Raw genomic sequence first — 21510 nt, 5'->3', positions numbered from 1 at the left:
GAAGAGTAGCCCTTGCTCACTGCAACTAGAGAAAGTCTGTGCCCAGCAACAAAGACCCGAAAGAGCCAATAAATAAACAAATAAATAAATAAATTTATTTTTTTAAAAAATGAAATAAAATAAAATGATGTTTGTTAAATCCAGTGGTTCATTAATTCCCAAACACTTAGTTTTTGTATTAACAGTAAGCCTGACTGTTATAATACACAATGGCGCACATATAGTACACACACGTACTACACACACACGTATATATAGCACGTGTACTACAATTTTTAAAGGCTCTTTTAAATAATTCATTTCAATTACTAAATGTACTTGTTCACTGTGGCAGAGATTTACTCTGTGAATATCCCATGAGCTTCCCTTCCATGAGGCAGGAGCCACCTGACCTATTCTGGCCAATGGGCTGTGGAGTAACAGTGATTTAACCCACTTCCCATCCAGAGTAGTTAAAAGCCATTAAACTTTCTCCAACCCTGTTATTCCCTGTCATAGGAAACCTCAGAAGCCACATGTTAACATGGCTATGTCCCCAGATGGAGCAATTCAGGATCCCTGAGTCACTGGGTAGAGGCCGGTCTCCATGAACACACATCAGTCTTTGCATTAGGAAGAAATAAACTTGTGCTAAGTCACTGAGATATGCTGGTTACATCAGCATAGCCTACCGAGTAAATACCAATGTCACCAAAACCAGAGAAAATATGGCTGGTCTAAGAGAAAAGTATAAAATAAGAAAAATCTATCTTTGCAGTCCTGGAGGTTCTCCCTTTTCTGTCCTCTTCCTTTGTTTCAACACTACCCTTCCTTCTCAAGAACTTGCCCCTTCCCTGCCAGAAGGGAAAGCAAAGATGATCTTGAGGTACTGTCCTTCTTAGGTCCTATGCAAAGCCAGCTGGACAGGGCTAAAACAAGTGCACAGTGAGCTCAGATGGCAGACAGAGCCAGGTGGCCCAGATGTGAATCCTGGCTCTCCAACATATGCCTTTGGGAAATTTACCTAAACTCCATTTCCTTGAATGTAAAATGTGGATAATAATAGTACCTATGTCATGAAGTTGTTCTGAAGATTAAACGAGTTAATATATACAACGTAGAACAGCATGCGGCCCACAGTAGTCACTATTTAAGAGTTGGCTGGAGATGGTGAGAGAAAAAGACAAATCAATATTTCAGCAGAAGATATTATTGGTGGTAGCCACACACAAATCTGGCCCTCAGGAATGACTGTGCTCAGAGACTCATGTGATTCGATCCCCCATCATCTGGCCCTAACCAAAAGGGTAAGCTGAGTATTGTAATCAACTACCTAATATGCTACCTGAGGACATTTGTTAAACATGAGTTTACAGTTATAAGGAAAGTGGTGATGAAGTGTGTGCCTCTATCAATAATTTCAAAAGTTAAACTACTGAATGTGAACCATGAAATTAGGTAGAACTGTTAAAAGAACATCAGATTACACAGCAGACTATACTCACCATTTTTGCAATCATGGTCACATAGGGACCAGCATGTTGATTCACAGCAAAGAAGTCCAGGAGCCGTGAGAACCAGAATATGATGTCAATGCAGTATATTAGTCTTCCCGCTGTATAGAAAGGAGGGTCACCCCACCGAAGGCCAAAACCCACCAAAAACAGGCCAATAGCCACAGTTTCCATTAGATTCCAGTACTCGCTAATCCATACCTTCACCTTTTGAGTAAACTTCCCAGGTTCTGAAATATAGACCTAAAAGATGAAAGAAAGAGGGAAACAAAGAACGGGTTATAAATCAAGAGTCTCATCAATATGATCTTTAACACATCAACTGTTCATTTAAAGAGTATTTTGAATCCTGCCAAACCTTAGATAATAAGGAGGTTTTGGAGACATAAGTTATCCTTGGGGAATGAATTACCTAAACAATTCTATAAATGTATTTTAATGTCACTGTTAGTTCTGACCAGCTATTTAAAAACCCAACCAGAAATTTTTTAAAAAAGAAGTTTTTCTAGCTTTTATTAATCCTAAACTAACACAAGGAAACACCAAGACATTTAAAACTCAATATTGCTATGGAATATAGCTATAATTCCATTTCATGATGTATAGCCTAGTACAAAGAAAGAAACCAAAGAATCCTATAATCTGGTCCCACTACTGCTTTTTAGTGAGTAGTTAGCAAATTACTCAGAATGTGATATTAGAATTCACTATTATAAGAAATTACCCCTGCAACAGAATATCAGACAAATTGAAATGTAAAACAGTAAACCCATTTTCCCTGAAGAATAAAAAAAATGGTGGAATTTGGATAATGTTTCTCTGCTGAATTGTTTTCTACATAATATACAATGTTGGTCATATCACCTCTAGAACAAAATCAATGTATGTAAATGCACAGAGGTAGAGAGAGACACATGTACAGTGATATCTAAAATAGCCTATGTCATACATGTGATTGCAGTTATAACTGCCTAAGAATATTCATTCTTTTTTTTTAAGTGACTCATTGCAAACTAAAAATGAAAAGTTTGCTTTGCTTTGTTGCTTGGACTACTTGTCCCAGAGGGATTTTTAGCTTCAATGTTCAAAAATGTTTAGTAGGAACTGTCAAAAGCTATAAATGAATGCTTTACACATTGTACAACTTTAGCCATTTCTGTGCCACTCTGTGACATGAAACCAATAATATGCAAGTAATGCTAGGCTATAAAAAAAATCAGTCTTATAAAAAAAAACACTTTTGGGAAATCAAATAGTTGGAGGGTCTAATAAAAACTAGATACCATCAATCTAGGACTGATAAACGCACTAAGACATCCTCGAAAATGACTGCTTTCAAAGAGAAGCAACCAACAGAAAGTATGTGGCAACAATAAAAGGTTGAGATCAGAAATTTTCCCCCTGGGACTCCCTTGGTGGTGCAGTGGTTAAGAATCTGCTTGCAAAGGCAGGGGCCACGGGTTAGATCCCTGGGCCAGGAAGATCCCACATGCCACGGAGCAACTAAGCCTGTGCACCACAATTACTGAGCCTGCGTTCCAGAGCCCACATGCCACAACTACTGAGCCCACATGGCACAACTACTGAAGCCCATGTGCTTAGAGCCCGTGCTCCACAACCAGAGAAACCACCACAATGAGGAGCTGGCATGCCACAACGAAGAGTAGCCCCTGCTCGCCACAACTAGAGAAAGCCCGTGCACAGCAACGAAGACCCAATGGAGCCATAAATAAATAAATAAAATGTTTAAAAAAGAAAGAAAGCAAGAAAGAACTTTTCCCCCACTTACCCTTCCTATAGCATACAAATCAGGATTGCTGCCTGTCTCACCTCCACCCTTGACCTCTCCATTTTCATCACCCAAGTGCAGAACACCTCTAGCAGAGGTATGCAGAAGACAAAGGTAGAAGGGATAACTCACCTCCCTGACTTTCTCAATGGCATTGGTGAAGATGTAAATGATAACGAGCCACTCTTGAATGCTGGGCTGGGGCTGCATCTCCACCAACACGGTGTAAGTGAACAGCATGAGGAATGCCAAATATACCATCTGTGAGGGGGACACACATTCCCTGGACATGAGTGAGAGTCATAACAGAGGATGCCAAGCAGACATGGACCAGCTGAACAGAAATGCACACATGAACTTCAACATGATAGCATGAAAATATAACTGGGACCACCCTCTGACTGTTGATCACCTAATATCAAGGAAGGCGCAAGAATCCACAGTTTTCTATTCTAGGATGTTGTGGAGGAAAAGAAGATCTCTGTTCTCAAATGCATGGAAATGGGCACTGTCTTTTCTTGTTGGCTCATGACCAGAACTTTCAGAACCCTGCACATTCCAGCATGAACACAGTCAGGGCAACAGCAAGCCAAGAGGGAATCACATACCTTCCCCTCCATTTAAACAGAAAACGGGTGTCCCCAGTATGCCAAAAGAGCAGTGGTAGCAGGTACCTATTTTCAAATATAATAAATTGTGATGTTTACTACTGCTGGGAGTTTTATTTTATGCTGATTAAAATATTCTGGTTAGTTGAAAAGTATTGTCCAGTTATGAATCTTTGTAATTAAAGACTGTTGACGTTTTTATCTACAGCACTTAAGCACTCAGTCTGACATACGACAGCCATTCAAGAAATGTATGTTTAATTACTGTGCATATTAAACCTAGATTTCCAGGCTCTTCAAAGAATTAAGACACTGGTCAACACATACACATAGATACACAGTGATTAATAGCTTTGTGATCTTATCTAACATTCTTATCTTCTTACAATTCCCAGAGACAGAATAGCTACACACACATTTAAAAGTGTGATACATATTACTAAGTTGCCTGCCAGAAAGGCTTTCCCCATTTCCACAATCATCAACAACACATCAGATGGTGCAGTCCTTTAAATAGCTTCAAAGACGATAAACACGTATTAAAAATCCCAGATCAACAGAGAGAAAAGTGCCTGTGTGTGTGTTCATTCTCACAAGAATCATATTATTTTACCCTGGATCCCTATTTCTCACATCTCTTTGAGCTCTACCGAAGTTTGATAAGTCTTCTTCTAAGCTTAGTTCTACGTAGAGAATGGCTGAAATCAGTTCTGACTATACCATATTGAGATTATATACAATACCCAGGCAGGCATAATGAGTATTAGCATCGCCTATCAGTTAAGAAGCTTAGTAGAGAAGCATGTAAGAAAGTTAAAGTAAATTCTACCAATTCTACACTTCTCTGGGTCTATGCTTCATAGTGTTAATATGTTTGATAACCCCTTAGGGACATAATTTAGAAAAATTTGTACCGTCAAGCTGTCATGTTTTACATTGTTGTCATTGGTTTCATGGTGGCCAGACACTAAAACACTGTAGATATTGGTGGTATTGCTTCTGACTCTTTTTTTTCTTTCCCATTCTTAAAAAGATATCCAAAAATGTTAACACGTTTGCTTTTTCGTCATAACATTTACAAGACACTGCTTCAACAGAGCACATGTACCATAACCTAGCAATGTAACAGCCATGACTAAAGTGCCTGTGCTCACTGCTACACCATCCACTGTGGTGGGCAGATATGGCTGGCAAGTTTGTTCTAGTTCCCAGCTATTTTTGTAGTAGTTGTTGTTCCATTTGCTTAACTTTGCTCCTGTCTCTAAGAGTTCATGAGCTGGAAATTTCTAAGGAAAGAAATAGTTATTGTTTTCTCTGTATCTCTCCCATCCATGATAGATTTAGTATTTATTTACACAATTCAACTTCTAACAATTGTTATTCTCCTCTACATATTTATTTATAAGCATTTGCTACTGAAAACAAAAAACAAACACTTGCATTTTTTTTGTCTATATGACACATTATTCCTACAAAGAAAAAAATCAATTCACCTACTGATTTTTTGGCCTAAGATGGGGAAAGAATCCACCCCCCATCACTTAATTCTAGAACCGCTATTGTTCATTCTATTGTTCCACGAAGTTTCAGTGCTTAGTCCCAGCTGTGTTAACTAGAAGCACTGAAAAAAAAGAAGAGTGCTGTGCCCTCACTCCCACAGTAGGAGGGATCAGCCTCACCTTTTCTCACCTCCCTCCAATCTTTCCTACCTCCTTTGTTATTCCTCCCTCCTTTGTTATTCCTCCCTTTTTTTTAATTGCACTTTTACATTTTCATTACAAATTGGTAAATCAGGCATATCATTATCAACATTATCATTAGGAATTAACCATCCTGAATATTACATATAATTTTTGAATTGAGACCAACCGTATAAAACCAAAACTTGACAATTGGAGCATTGTAGAACTCGTAGGCTTTCCTGGTCCGAGGGAGGCTTTGGGGCTCACTTTTTAAATCAAAGTGCTGATTTTCATCTGGCTTCTCATCAGGGCCCCTTTCCAAATCATAGTCTTTCTGTAAAATGAGCAAACAATCATTTATTGTCAGAGGTATAACTAAAATACGGACATTTACAAATATCTAAAATATTATCTACTCATAAATACATAAATATAATAAGTATATAAGAAATTAATTGGGTACCCACCTGACAAATTGCAATCTTAGTCTGGAACGGAAACAAAACTACATGTATCAGTCTTTGACAGGGTAAGGAGAACAGGGTGTTTCTGTAAAGTAAGCTGAGTCTCCCATAAGCAAACCTAGTCAAACTAAGAGTAGTTCCAATCATTTAAAAACTGTCCCTCTCCTGTTCTTTTTAATCTCCTTTATCAGTAATTTTGGGACCTAAGGATATTAATAAAAATCCTCATGAAATCAATAACAGAGAATAGAATTATTTCTATAATACAGGAGGACAAAATGGACACATAATGGTGATATATCTTCCCCAACTCATAGGGAAGTCAGGCGCAGTGTTAGAGGATTCTGGCTTTGATAGCTTCTCCAGTCATTTATAACAGAGGTTCTTTACCTGAAGTTCATGGACTCTCTGAGCTTCTGGAGTTCCTTGAACCTCCTGCAATTATATGCAAGTATTTGTGTTGTACATGCATTTTTCTAGGGAAAGCATCTTCCAATAGTTTCTCAAAAGTTATGGGTCGGGGCTTCCCTGGTGGCTCAGTGGTTAAGAGTCCACCTACCATCACAGGGTACATGGGTTTGATCCCTGGTCTGGGGAGATCCCACATGCCATGGAGCAACTAAGCCCGTGAGCCACAACTATTGAGCCCATGTGCCACAACTACTGAAGCCTGCGCACCTAGAGCCCGTGCTCCGCAACAAGAGAAGTCTGTGCACCACAATGAAGAGTAGCCTCTGCTCTCCGCAACTAGAGAAAGCCAGTGTGCAGCAACGAAGACCCAATCAGCCAATAAATAAAAAACAAACAAATAAATAACTTTAAAAATAATTTTTTAAAAAGTTATGGGTCAGCCTAAAAGGGTTAACAGTTGTGAGTGGCAAGAAATGAGTATCTGTGTGACAAGGAAGTGTTTGCATGAATATGACTACAGAGGTGTCCACACAGAAGAGCTGTTAGGGAAAAGAAAGGAAAAAAGCACTTGCAGCCTGGTTGCTTTTGAGAAAAGGGAACTTAGGGATGACAAAAGAGAAGCAAAAGAGATATCACTCTATTTCATAGATTTCTGTGTGGTTTTACTCTTTTAACAGGAAATGTATTGGTTTTGTAATGTTTTGAAAGTAATATTAAATGAAAAGAAAGGAACGTGCTATGGTGCCTCTCAGACTTGTATATCTCTTCAACCTATCTACAATAGATGTCTCTCTGGTACCAAATCTCATGATTACCAAGAATTTCCAAGCCAAGGAATGAATCAAGTTTTGTCTGAATTATCCATGTAATTTCAGGAAAATGTAATTTTTGAGGCCTCAGGCATCTAGATGGGTTATCTCAGTGCCTGATGGACAGTTCTGTCATTCATGTCACTTTGGACAGTGGAATTGGGATTGTGATTTAGAGGTATAGGAACTGACCCAGTTACCAGCAGATCTGAACCAGCCTAGAGTTAAAATGGCTTAGAACTGATTTAAAAAGTCATCATACACTGTGATTTTAATGACATTGGTACGGCCTCAGAATGACCCCAGAAAGTAACTTAAGCAATGACCTTGTTGTTAAATAAATTCTCTTATTATTTTTTCTAGGAATGTTTCATTAGGTCTTAATTACTCTTGACAGTTTGGTATGTATTATAAAACACCAACTGAGTTCCAAAGATGGCGGTGAAGTAGAGGGACGTGGAATGCATCCCTCTCCACAGATGCAGTGGGAATACACCAAAAGATGCAATAATTCCCACAGAGAACCAACTGAACACCAGCAGACGACCTCGGACACCAGAAAGGACCTGAAGGATCCCGACATAACTGGTAGGGAGGCATCTACGACAGCTCAAAGAGGGTGAAGCTGTGGAGCTGTGGCAGACGGGAGGGAGTGAGAAACACACAGAGGGTCCACACCACAGCTCAGCGCTCGCGGACTGAGACATCGATTCACAGCTGAACAGAGGGTCCGGGAGTGGGAGCGTGGGAACCGGAGAGCTGGTTCAGGGTGAGAAAAATTGTTACCAGTAAGGTGACGGACAGAGAGGACAGCAGGGAAGAGGTCCGCAGCGAGGAGTGCCTGCCCCTGAGAGCTGCTCGGCCATGATGGCAGCTGGATGCTGCAGGCTCACAGACAGCGGGGAGGAGCCATGGGCATAGCCTCTCTCTCTCTTTTGACAGTAACACAATAATAGTGGGAGACTTGAACACCCCCACTTACATCAATGGACAGATCATCCAAACAGAAAATAAATAAAGACACACAAGCTTTAAGTGACACATTAGACCATCTTGACTTAATTGATATTTATAGGACATTCCATCCAAAAACAACAGAATACACTTTCTTCTCAAGTGCACACAGAACATTTTCCAGGATAGATCACATCTTGGGTCACAAATCAAACCTCGGCAAATTCAAGAAAATTGAAATCATGTCAAGCATCTTCTCAGACCACAATGCCATGAGACTAGATATCAATTACAGGAAAAAAACTGTAAAAAATACAAACACATGGAGGCTAAACAATTCACTCTTAAACAACCAAGAAATCACTAAAGAAATCAAAGAGGAAATCAAAAAATATCTAGAAACAAACGACAATGAAAACACAACAACCCAAAACCTATGGGACGCAGCAAAAGCAGTTCTAAGAGGGAAGTTTATAGCAATACAGTCCTACCTTAAGAAACAAGAAAAATATCAAACAACCTAACCTTACACCTAAAACAATTAGAAAAAGAACAAACAAACCCCAAAGTGAGCAGAAGGAAAGAAATCATAAAGATCACAGCAGAAATAAATGAAAAAGAAAGGAAGGAAACCATAGCAAAAATAAATAAAACTAAAAGCTGGTTCTTTGAGAAGATTAACAAAATTGATAAACCATTAGCCAGACTCATCAAGAAAAAAAGGGAGAAGATGCAAATCAACAGAATTAGAAATGAAAAAGGAGAAGTAACAACGGACACTGTAGAAATACAAAAGATCATGAGAGACTACTACAAGCAACTATTTGCCAACAAATTGGATAACCTGGAAGAAATGGATAAATTCTTAGAAAAATACAATCTCCCAAGACTGAACCAGGAAGATACAGAAACTATGAAAAGACCAATCACAAGTACGGAAATTAAGGCAGTGATTAAAAATCTCCCAACACACAAAAGCCCAGGACCAGATGGATTCCTGGGCAAATTCTATCAAACATTTAGAGAAGAGCTAACACCTATCCTTCTCAAACTCCTCCAAAATATTGCAGAAGGAGGAACACTCCCAAACTCATTCTATGAGGCCACCATCACCCTGATACCAAAACCAGGCAAAGATGTCACAAAAAAAGAAAATTACAGGCCAATATCACTGATGAATATAGATGCAAAAATCCTCAACAAAATACTAGCTAACAAATTCCAACAGCACATTAAAAAAATCATACACCATGATCAAGTGGGGTTTATCCCTGGGATGCAAGGATTCTTCAATATACGCAAATCAATCAACCTGATACATCATATCAACAAACTGAAGGATAAAAACCATATGATCATCTCAATAGATGCAGAAAAAGCTTTTGACAAAGTTCAACATCCATTTATGATAAAAGCTCTCCAGAAAATGGGCACAGAAGGAAATTACCTCAACATAATAAAAGCCATATATGAAAAACCAAAAGCCAACATCGTTCTCAATGGGGAAAAACTGGAAGAATTCCCTCTAAGAACAGGAACAAGACAAGGGTATCCACTCTCACCATTATTATTCAACATAGTTTTGGAAGTTTTAGCCACAGCAATCAGAGAAGAAAAAGAAATAAAAGGAATCCAAATTGGAAAAGAAGAAGTAAAACTGTCATTCTTCACAGATGACATGATATCATACATAGAAAACCCTAAAGACTCTATCAGAAAACTGCTAGCACTTATTGATGAGTTTAGTAAAGTAGCAGGATACAAAATTAATGCACAGAAATCTCTTGCATTCCTATACACGAACAACGGAAGAGCAGAAAGAGAAATTAAGGAAACTCTCCCATTCACCATTGCAACCAAAAGAATAAAATACCTAGGTATAAACCTGCCTAAGGAGGCAAAAGATCTGTATGCAAAAAACTTTAAGACATTGATGAAAGAAATCAAAGACGACACAAACAGATGGAGGGACATACCATGTTCCTGGATTGGAAGAATCAACATCGTGAAAATGACTGTACTACCCAAAGCAATTTACAGATTCAATGCAATCCCCATCAAATTACCAATGGCATTTTTCACAGAACTAGAGCAAGAAATCTTACGATTTGTATGGAAATGCAAAAGACCCCGAATAGCCAAAGCAATCTTGAGAAGGAAAAATGGAGTTGGTGGAATCAGGCTTCCTGACTTCAAACTATACTACAAGGCCATAGTGATCAAGACAGTATGGTACTGGCACAAAAATAGAAAGGAAGATCAATGGAATAGAATAGAGAACTCAGAAGTAAGCCCAAACACATATGGGCACCTTATCTTTGACAAAGGAGGCACAAGTATACAATGGAAAAAAGACAGCCTCTTCAATAAGTGGTGCTGGGAAAATTGGACAGCAACATGTCAAAGAATGAAATTAGAACACTTCCTAACACCATCCACAAAAATAAACTCCAAATGGATTAAAGACCTACATGTAAGGCCAGACACTATAAAACTCTTAGAGGAAAACATAGGCAGAACACTCTATGACATTCATCAACGCAAGATCCTTTTGGACCCACCTCCTAGAATCATGGAAATAAAATCAAGAATAAACAAATGGGACATAATGAAACTTAAAAGCTTTTGCACAGCGAAAGAAACCATAAATAAGACTAAAAGGCAACCCTCAGAATGGGAAAAAATAGTTGCCAACGAAACAACGGACAAAGGGTTAACCTCCAAAATATACAAGCAGCTCATGAAGCTTAATACCAAAAAAGCAAATAACCCAATCCACAAATGGGCGGAAGACCTAAATAGACATTTCTCCAAAGAAGACATACAGATGGGCAACAAACACATGAAAAGATGCTCCACATCACTAATCATCAGAGAAATGCAAGTCAAAGCCACAGTGAGGTATCACCTCACACAGATCAGAATGGCCATCATCACAAAATCTGGAAACAACAAATGTTGGAGAGGGTGTGGAGAAAAGGGAACTCTCCTGCACTGTTGGTGGGAATGTAAGTTTGTACAGCCACTATGGAAAACAATTTGGAGGTTCCTTAAAAAACTAAAAATAGAACCACCATATGATCCAGTAATTCCACTACTGGGCATATACCCAGAGAAAACCATAATCCCAAAAGAAACATGTACCATAATGTTTATTGCAGCACTATTTACAATAGCCAGGACATGGAAGCAACCTAAATGCCCATCAACAAATGAATGGATAAAGAAGATGTGGCACATATATACAATGGAATATTACTCAGCCATAAAAAGGAATGAGATGGAGCTATATGTCATGAGGTGGATAGACCTAGAGTCTGTCATACAGAGTGAAGTAAGTCGGAATGAGAAAGACAAATATTGTATGCTAACTCATATATATGGAATCTAAAAAAGTGGTACTGATGAACTCAGTGACAAGACAAGAACAAGGATGCAGATGCAGAGAATGGACTGGAGAACTCGAGGTTTGGGGGGGCGGGAGGTGAAGGGGAAGCTGAGACGAAGTGAGAGAGTAGCATAGACATATATATGCTACCAACTGTAAAACAGATAGCCAGTGGGAAGCTGCTGTATAACAAAGGGAGTTCAACTCGAGGATGGATGATGCCTTAGAGGACTGGGACGGGGAGGGTCGGGTGGAGTCGAGGGAGGGAGGGAATATGGGGATATGTGTATAAATACAGATGATTGAACTTGGTGTACCTCAAAAAAATAAATTAATTAAAAAACAAACAAACACTAACTGAGCCTCTCTCTGAATTGAATTCAAAGACGCCGAATACCATCATGACATGTATTCTGAAGTTCTTGATGTTCTGTCTGATTACGATGCCAGTTTAATTCACAAGTTCATCTGCCAAGAGTTGTGGTTGGAGACTAGAGTGCTGGAAAGCTCCTGTGTTGGAAATAATTGCTCAAGCCTGAATATTCCCACCAGGATCCAGGGGGATGATGACACAGTCTCCGGTTAAGGTGACTCTGAGTGAAGGTTCTTACCACGTGGTCTGGTTTAAAGATAGTTTGGGGGAGTTTGATCTTACCAAAGAGAAAGATTTTGCAGTATTAAGACATGAAATAGAACTCTGAATGAGGAAAAATGTGAAAGAAGGCTGTACTGTTTGCCCTGAGACCTCTTTTTTTTTTTGGCTGCGCTATACAGCATGTGGGATCTTAGCTCCCTGACCAGGGATTGAACCGGTGCCCCTTGTATTGGAAGCACAGAGTCTTAACCACTGGACTGCCAGGGAAGTCCGCCTGAGACCATATTCTTAAATGGAAAAGGCCCTGGACTATAGAGGATGGTGCTTTTTGACTAACCAGGTATGGTTAATACTGTGACATCAGGCATGGTTCCTGACACAAAGGAAACCATTTTCAGTATCAGCAAAGCTTATATGCAGAATCCTAATGCTATCATATTCCTCATTCAAGATGTACCTGTAGATGCTCAGTGCAGCATCGCCACAGACGTGGACCTTGCAGAGAAAAACGTAGCTAGTTCAAGCAGAATTCAGCACATAATTGAAGGAAAACTCTTCGCAATGAAAACTCTAGGTTATTTTGCTGTTGTAATAAGAAAAGGAAACAGCTCTAAAAGCACTGAAGCTGTAAGAAAATAAGATGAATTTTTTTGGAATTCAAAACTCCTAAAGACAAGCATGCTAAAGGCACACCAAATCAGTACAAGAAATTGAAGACTTTGCTGTGTTGGACTTTTGGAAATGGTACGAGAGTCAACTGAACAATAATAGTTGCTGATAGTTTTAGAGCAACACGTTTTAACCTTGAAACTGAGTATTAGAATAACTATCCTCACCTGCGAGAACTGAACTGGAAAAAACACTTTGAGAAAACTAAAAATGAAATACTTAATAAAGTTATCGGTCTGAGCCATGTTACTCCCAAGCATTAGGAGGAAATCCTTCAGCAATCTTTGTGGGAAAGAGTATCAATGCATGTGATTGAAAACATCCATCTTTCAGCTACACAGACCGTGAATTCAGGGACTTTTAATACTACAGTGGATATCAAGCTTAAACAGTGAACTGATAAACAGCTTCTTAATAAAGCAATAGAGGTTGCTTGGGAGACCCTACAAGAAGAATTTCCCCAGTTCATGACAGAACCAAAAGGAAAAGAGCATGATAACATATTTGATAAATTTAAAGAGGCTGTTAAGGAAGAAACTATTAAACACCACAAGTGGAATAATTCTGCAGAGGACAGCTTGAGGGTTACTAAACACAACGCTTTAGAAGACCACTCCATGTCTGATAAACAGCAGTAAGATGCAGCTATTTATTTTATGGAAGAAGTTCTTCAGGCTCATTTCAAGGATACTGAAAATGCAACGGAAACATGGAAGGTCCAGATTGGAAAAAGAGGTGGTTATACTGGAAGAATCAGACCCAAGAACAGTGTGTTCACAATGAAATCAAGAATGACCTGGAGAAGATGCTGAAAAGTAATGAGGAGCACCCAGCTTATCTTGCAAGTGATGAGATAACTACTGTCCAAAAGAACCTTGCATCCCAAGGAGTAGAAGTAGATCCAAGCTTGATTAAGGATACTTGGCACCACGTTTATAGAAGAAATTTCTTAAAAACAGCTCTAAATCATTGTAACCTTTGCGGAAGAGGTTTTCATTACTAACAATGGCATTTTGTAGATTCTGAGTAGGAATGCAATGATGTTGTCCTGTTTTGGCAAATACAATGCATGCTTGCTGCCACCGCAAATACTTTAATGCCGCAACTTACAAACACTAAAGTCATGCAATTAGAGAAAAATGTTAAAGAGGGATTGGAAGATTTTGCTGAAGACAGGGAGAAGAAAGGTAAATTGCTTACTGCCTAATGCATTTATTGAAGCTCTTCATCAGGAAAAATAAACTGTAATAAAATGGTACTCATAATATAATCAGCTCTGCATACATACAAGAAAACTCCAAAGTCTTTTGTCCTCACTTTTTTCTTCTGCTATTCCACCTTTCTATACATTAAATGGTTATAGAATAAAAGTTTTAAATAAAAGTTAAAAGTAATTTTTAAAAAAGAACAATGGCCTTCATGCTTTTATTACCAGCACTGCTTTCATCATACTCATTACCACACTATTACCACGAAGACAAAGCACAAAGACTCTAAAAGAGTATCTATGTTCCTCCGGTCTTCGGTTTTCCCCGAAAATACAGAACGCAAATTGCTTTCCTCAAGTACTTAAGTACATTATACTTAATTAGCATTATGAAATGGTCTATGTCCCACCAAATGCTGCCTCTCTCCCTTATTCTCTGATTAACAAGATTTTCATACAAAGCAGATAATCCAAAACTGTTGTTTAGTTAAATTCAAAGACAAAAGAACATTGTTACTATGATTATAATCCATTCACAACAGAACAGATTTGAAATGCTTTTTCAATAAATGCTTTAAATTGAATAATGGTGAGGTATCGTGGATATTCTGTCTGATTATAGGCTCCACAGTGGCAGGGGCCACATCTGCCTTAGTTAAGTGCCTCCCAGAACTTGTCTGGCACATGAAAGGTAACTATTAGACATTCATTGAATTATTAATTGATATGGCCATGGCCAAACCAACAGGTGAGCAATTGCTATAACAGAACCACTATATTACAGACAAAATTTAATTTTTCAGGAAACTGTGTGAGCTTACTATCTTTTTTGAATGTTAAAAGCACACTTAACACTCAAACTCAGGGGAGGGGTTCTTTGCCTAAGAGTCCTGTAGATAGATGGAATGTTTCAGCTATCTACAATGCCTTCAGTGTCTGTGAAAGCTTATCTTTCTATGAAACCTCTAAGAGCCAAAAGTGAAGTTTCATCCACTTCCAAAGCACTATTTGCAACCCAGTGCCAACATATTTACATATTTGTTTGTAGATAGATGATAAACTACTTTCTTCATTGTTTACTTCAACAAGCTAATTAAAGTTAATGTGAACATTAAGTAAGTATAAAGTCAAACATACATATGTGAATGTCTCACATACAAAGATTGCTTTCTGTTTCTAATGGGGTTAGGCCAGCACTACATTTCTTCTCTTTCCTTAAAAAAAAATTGAAATGGTCTAAATTTAGTAACCATATAATCTAACCAGTACAATCACAATTATGACAACTTGACTAGCCTAGCTTTGCAAAGGAGAACTGCTCACACACTCTACAGAGGTAGAATATACCTGCCATCTTGGACTCTAAGAACCCCAAACAGAACTACTGTGCTTAGGAAAGTAAAAAGGGAAGGGAGGGAGGGAGTGAGGAAGGAAGGGAAGGAAGAGGAGAGGAATACTTATATACTCAAACAGGCATGATAGGCAAAATATTTAACAGCTGATCTGGTTAACTGATCTGGCATTAGTCAATCAGAATGGATGCTCAATCAATCACAACAGATGCCAGCCACCTAATAATAAACTAATGATAATTAATTCTTTTTCACTTAACATTTTCAAATATGTTTTCAATATTATAACAAATACCTCACAAGTACAAAAGCACATCGGACAAGATGCTAGCTAAAGATGCCTCACTGAAGTATTAAGTACCAGAAAAGATGTTTACTACACCTCACAGTAAACAACAACTTTATCAGCAATGACCCAAGTTGAAACATAAAATTCAAAAAATATATGCACAGATAGCATATTGGAGACTCTCCAGTGAAGATGGGTTGCAAGAGAATCAGCTCAAGTTACCCATGAAAGAGTATACATCTGGGAACTCAAGTAAAACTATTCAAACTCATTGGATATAACAAATGAAAAAAACTGTGGCATGAAACTGTGAAGATCAATGCAAATTCTAAACCAGCATCTTTCGAAGTAAAGATTTTAAAGGATATGAAGCACCCCTTATTGTAGCTTTAGAGACATAAGTGTCTATTCATTCCACTAGTCACAAAGGAAAATGAAAAATTAAATAGCTTTCAAGATACAATAAAGTCTTTAATTTTGGCAAAAATAGGATATTTTGCTTAATCATATATGGGGGTTAATTAGAACTATCATACACACTATACCTGACCATACTATAATATGATTAAGATTGTTAAATAATATGTTAAATAAATAAGCTCTGTGTCTGTGTATGTTTGTGTGCAGTCATTGCCATGAAAACTTAGTTAACTGTGATATCATACTAACCGGAGATGCACTTTCTTTGGGAGCACTGGAGTTCTGGTCACCATTATACCACGTAAACTGGAAGTCCTGGGACTGGGGAACATGGGACATCTCTGCTTTGCTTTTAAATTCCAATGTCAAAATGGTGGGTGGGAAAAGAATACTGATGATGATCTTTAAAAAAAAAAAGAAAACAAAGTAAGTATGGGGGTTATACAAGGCATAAATATGATCCAAATAAAGTTACGATTTAGGTGTATATAAAATGTCAGATCCATCCCCAATTCAGTGGATATCCTGACTGTATACATACTTTCTGACTCGAGAACTTCAGTTCTAGAAGTATCTCCCTCAGAAATACTCATGAATTCAAGCATGTGTAGTTAGGGATGTTCCCTGCAGGGCTATTTGTAATAGCAAAAAATTAGTGTCAACCTAAAAGTCCATCTATAGAGGGATAGCTGATGTGGGACAACCTAACAGTGGAATACAGTCAGCCCTTCATATCTGCAGGTTTCGCATGCACAGATGCAACCAAGTGTGGATTAAAAATATTAAAAAAAAAAAAAATTCCCGACAGTTCCAAAGAGCAAACTTGAATTTGCCACACACTGGCAACTATTTGCGTAGCATTTACATTGTATTAGGTAGTATAAATAATCTAGACACATAAGTTATAGGCAAATACTACACCATTTTATATAAGGGATTTGAGCATCCGCGGATTTTGGTTTCCTTGCGGGGCCTGGAACCAATCCCCTGCGGATATTGAGAGACAACTGTACTATGCAATCATTAAAAAGACAGAAACAATTTTGAGTATAATGAAAGTTATACTGTAAAGTCTAAAAAGAGCAAGTTATAAAATAATATGCACAGTGTAATCCCATTTTATTTAAAAAATTAAAAATTTAAAAATATAATGCATATAAATACATGTATTTGAAAGTTTAAAAATACGTATAACACTGTTACAATACCTAGAGGCAGAGCAGTGAGAAGTATTATTTTTCAATAAGCATATTGCTTGAATAATTCTTTAAAGCCACTAAGTAGTTATTATCACATAAAACACATTAAAATTTGTTTACATTATAAAGTCAAGAATATAAAAACATAACAAGTCACCTTCTGTTAGATCCATCTCCCATCACACATATATTTTCTCTGCCAGTAAAACCCAAGAAAGATATAAATCTAGACATCCATAAACTTTTTACTCTATTGTTATCATTCATGAATTTATTTATAGTCTATTCAAAATAATTTTTATGTTCAACTTGTATTGGCCTTTCAGTGCAAAGTTTAGAAGATTTTACAAAACATTGTGACAATCATTTTGGTGAAAATTATCTCTTTCAAGCTAAAATTAGGTCTAGTATTTTGGGATTCAGGGAACAAAAATAAGATTAACCTGACTATGTACCACTCATGATTAAAAAAACTAACATCATATCCTTGTCAACTTCATTTTTTTTTCATGCTGAAATGACCTTTTGCTGTTTTGTTTTAAAGATTGATCTCCTGTGAAGGTTCTCTGGACTTTTCCCAGTACTGTTAGGGATTGGTTTGTTTGTGTGTTTGTTTTCCTTTCAGATGTAGAACCCAAAATACATGCAATCGTCTGGGTCTGGAAATATCGTAGTTAGCAGGCACAATGATAATATTACACTAATTAATTCCCAACCCGCTTCCTAAAAAGGCTCCACATTCTGTTGCCCCTGACCACTGCAGAACAATTGGCCTGCGAAACAGTATTCCGTGAAATCAATACCCCATTTCCAGGAAATAGGTTAGAGTATTCTCCAAAAGCACTTAAATGACTAAGTGGGGAAAGCGCGGGAGGGGGGTGGGGGTGGGGTGAGGAATGAATTGGGAGAGACCGGGATTGCTATATATACATTACTCATGAAAAAAATATCAAATTGTACAATTTAAATATATGCAGTTTATTGTTCGTCAAAAAAAATTTGGGGGGGAGAAAAAAACCAGCAAAAGCACTTAAATGAGTTTTGCCTTCCACATAAAATTCTGCAGTGTCTTCCTCCAGTCTTCATCCACGTGGAGTTAGTCTGACCAGGACATTTTACACTTGCAAAAGTGTTCCCAAAACTCACAAGCCAAGCAATAATGAATTAGGATCCAGGTGTGGAGAGCAACATAGGCTACAGCAGCTCAAAGATTTTAAGTAGCTAAATCAGTTTTCTTTGTCAACTCACTATGTTTTGGGGCAAAACATTTAGTCTTGCTTCACTTAAGTCTCTTTGTTGATACAAAAATAAAGTATATGAGGAGCAAAAAGTTATTAAGTTCTCAGAAATAAGGATTTCTATTCAACTAAGGTATGCACAAGACAGCCATGGAGAAAATTATTTCTCAAAATCCCAGCTATCTAAACCATCTCACTCTCTAAACGTTTGAAAAGGGTTATTGCCAGAGCTTGTGTAGCTAGAGGTGGGATCCATTTACAACTCTGCTTCATCATTTCCAAGGCTGAAATCGAAACAGATCAAAGGAGAACTTCTAGAAACAATTGTTAAAGAGGAATCTATGTGAAACAATTTCTGGTTGACATTTCTCTTGTTTCCACAATCTCATTAGTGGAATTAAAATGTACAAGCTCTTTTATATATTATATGCCTTACATCTTTTATTTGCTTGTGTTTTCCATAATTTGCTCACAAAAAGAAATTTTTTTTTAAACTCTTCCTGTTTGGGACACCTCACACTTTTAAGAGCTCTAGGAAGAATAAAATTAAAATATAAATTATAATCTTATGTAGCTCTTAATGCTCATGCTTTATCCCCTTTTTTTCTATTTCATAAGTTATGTACTTCTTAAGCTTGACCATAACCTAAAGCTTTTTAGGCTTAGGTTTGATGTCAGAAATTAAATGTCTTCAATAATTAACTTAATTACTCTTGATAATTCAAGATGAGAAATGAGGCTAAACCGTAATGGAATAAAAAAACTTGGAGATAGTGGTGTGAGCAAATGTGCTTGATGGCAGCTTTATAAAACAACCATTTATTTCCTGAAACATCACATTAGATGAGCAGAGCAACAGAAACTGCTAATTTTATTTAGTTTACCATGGGTTAGTATTCTTAAACTGAGAAAATTTTCACTAAAAAGTCTCATTTACTTCTGTTATAATTATCAGAGGTACTGGTGTTTACTAATAATGAAATCTGGTTTGTGTCTGTACATGCTTTTAAATTCTCCCAACCACCTTCTCATGACAATGCCTTTGTGATGGACAGAGCTGGCACAATTATGCCCATTTTTAAAAAAGAAACTGTGGTAGTGGGAGATAAAGTAGTTGTCAGAGGTTCCACTGTGACGATCTCAGCTCATCTGTGCGAATCAAAGATATTAACTGGTTTTCCTGAAGTACTCTTCTGGAACAAGGGAAAAATGAACTCAAGAGTACAGACCTCCAGACTAAACTAACATTAAACTCTATAAAGCAAGTAAATATACCTTTAACCAAGAGTTTTTCCTCATTTTCAGACGCCCCATCCACATATCGGTCAGTAGCATTTGGGTGCAAGTATGTGAAACAAAGGGCCTCAACCCTCCAGAAACAGCCAGTTTCAAACAGGTAGAATTGCTCCAGTTCTTGAGTTCATAGGTCAGCAGTTTCATGGCCATTCTTTCATTCTGTTTGAATGCCTTCTCCAACACGTCCAGGGCAAGCTGGCCAAACTGTCTGCAATGACGCAGGGGTGAGTGGGAAAAAATGCATGCAGGTGAGAGCCCCCAAAATGTTAAAAGGATCAGATATGAGACTCAGAAAAGACCGAGACAAAAGAAGGAACAGTAAAATGCAGAAGCTATTTTAAAGGGATTGCTGCTCAGGAAGTGGGCTGTTCTCCCTTTCCCTGAGGAAGAGAACTAGAGGTTTCCACCAGGAGCGCCTGAGCTATTCATGGGGAGAAGCGACTCCACACCACAAAACGAGCTATGGATGGCTTCGTTTGGGACTCCCTGATAGGACCTAATAAAGAATTTTTTGAGAGAAAAGACTGCTCAAAACCAAATTAGCATTTAAGGAAAAACAGTGGAAACGTCCCCCGATTACTTTTTCAAAAAGATTTTACAAAATACACAGATGACTTAAGTAAGAAGCTAGACCTGCAGACACCCCCAGGTGATCTTCTGGGAGGTTATTTTCTCTAAAAAGTAGATACTGTCATTCTCTGGAATTTTCTTAATCAAAATTCTAAATTAGTTTCTATTCACTCTAGCTTCCTTTCTTTCCCTACTACTACAATGCTTTAGTAAATCAAAAAACCAAAACATTTCTAACTTTTCTATCTTCCACCATCACTCTCTGGTAATTTAATACATAATATATTTCTTTGTTTTCCTGCCTGAGAGGTACTTAAAGTAAATAACAAATTTTAATATAACTTAGTAACAAAGAGTTTGAGAGTTAGGGCTTCCAAAATCATTCATTGAACATTTTATAGTGAAGAAACTAAGGTCCCAAAATCTGGTCAAGTGATTTGACAATTAGCAAAGAGCTGGACTAGGACTAGAACCCAAGTCTCCTGACTTGAAGGCCACCTTTCTTCCTCTTAGTTCTTAAAATACCTCAAGACCCTTCTTTATGAGAGAGTCCACGAAACACACGGCTGTAAGTCCACTCATCTTACGAGTTCTAAGGTGAGGGAGATAAACGAGTCTAACCATTCTAAGAACTGTTGATGTTTAGTATTAGGTGAAGAGAGAACTCCTACTTTGAGTAATTTTTCAGCTCTTCTGAGGCATCATCGACCATGTTGCTCTCCTTGGCTTCCCGGGCCATTGCTCGGTAGAGTATACAGGCAATCACTGCCTTGACCGCGGCCTCCTCTCCGTGCTGCCAGAAGAACATGGCCATCTTCTGCCTTTTCATTAGCACAGCCCAAACCAGCAGGTCATTATAAGGATAAGTAAAGCCAGTAGAGTCAGGGTCATCTGATGTATTTTGTTCTTCTTTTGACTTCTTCCTTGATTTATGAAGGGCTACAGACTTTTCCTATTAGAATATAAAATAGAAATGGGTGTCCAAATATTCAAATACATAAATGTTTTACCTGACAAAATGCATCAGGTATCTTAAAAATGTTTTTAAGTCACCAAAAAGAGATGGAAATAATAATA

The 21510-nt window shown here is 37.8% G+C and overlaps 1 protein-coding gene and 1 pseudogene across 1 annotated transcript in view; one reads left to right on the top strand and one right to left on the bottom strand.

The window, feature by feature from the left end:
• TRPM6 (transient receptor potential cation channel subfamily M member 6) overlaps positions 1-21510 on the bottom strand; it is a 134024-nt gene that overhangs the window by 51330 nt on the left and 61184 nt on the right. Inside the window, 6 exon segments of the mRNA XM_057721746.1 lie at positions 1485-1736; positions 3415-3543; positions 5760-5906; positions 16380-16532; positions 19843-20071; positions 21105-21385. Coding sequence (XP_057577729.1) covers positions 1485-1736; positions 3415-3543; positions 5760-5906; positions 16380-16532; positions 19843-20071; positions 21105-21385 — 1191 coding nt within the window.
• Positions 12005-14069, top strand: LOC130846607 (dynamin-like 120 kDa protein, mitochondrial; annotated as a pseudogene).

This window comes from Hippopotamus amphibius, chromosome 2 (genome assembly GCF_030028045.1).
Source record: "Hippopotamus amphibius kiboko isolate mHipAmp2 chromosome 2, mHipAmp2.hap2, whole genome shotgun sequence".
Classification (NCBI taxonomy): Eukaryota; Metazoa; Chordata; class Mammalia; order Artiodactyla; family Hippopotamidae; genus Hippopotamus; species Hippopotamus amphibius.
Note: the sequence above shows the minus strand (reverse complement) of the source record. Positions and strands in the feature narration are given on the sequence as shown.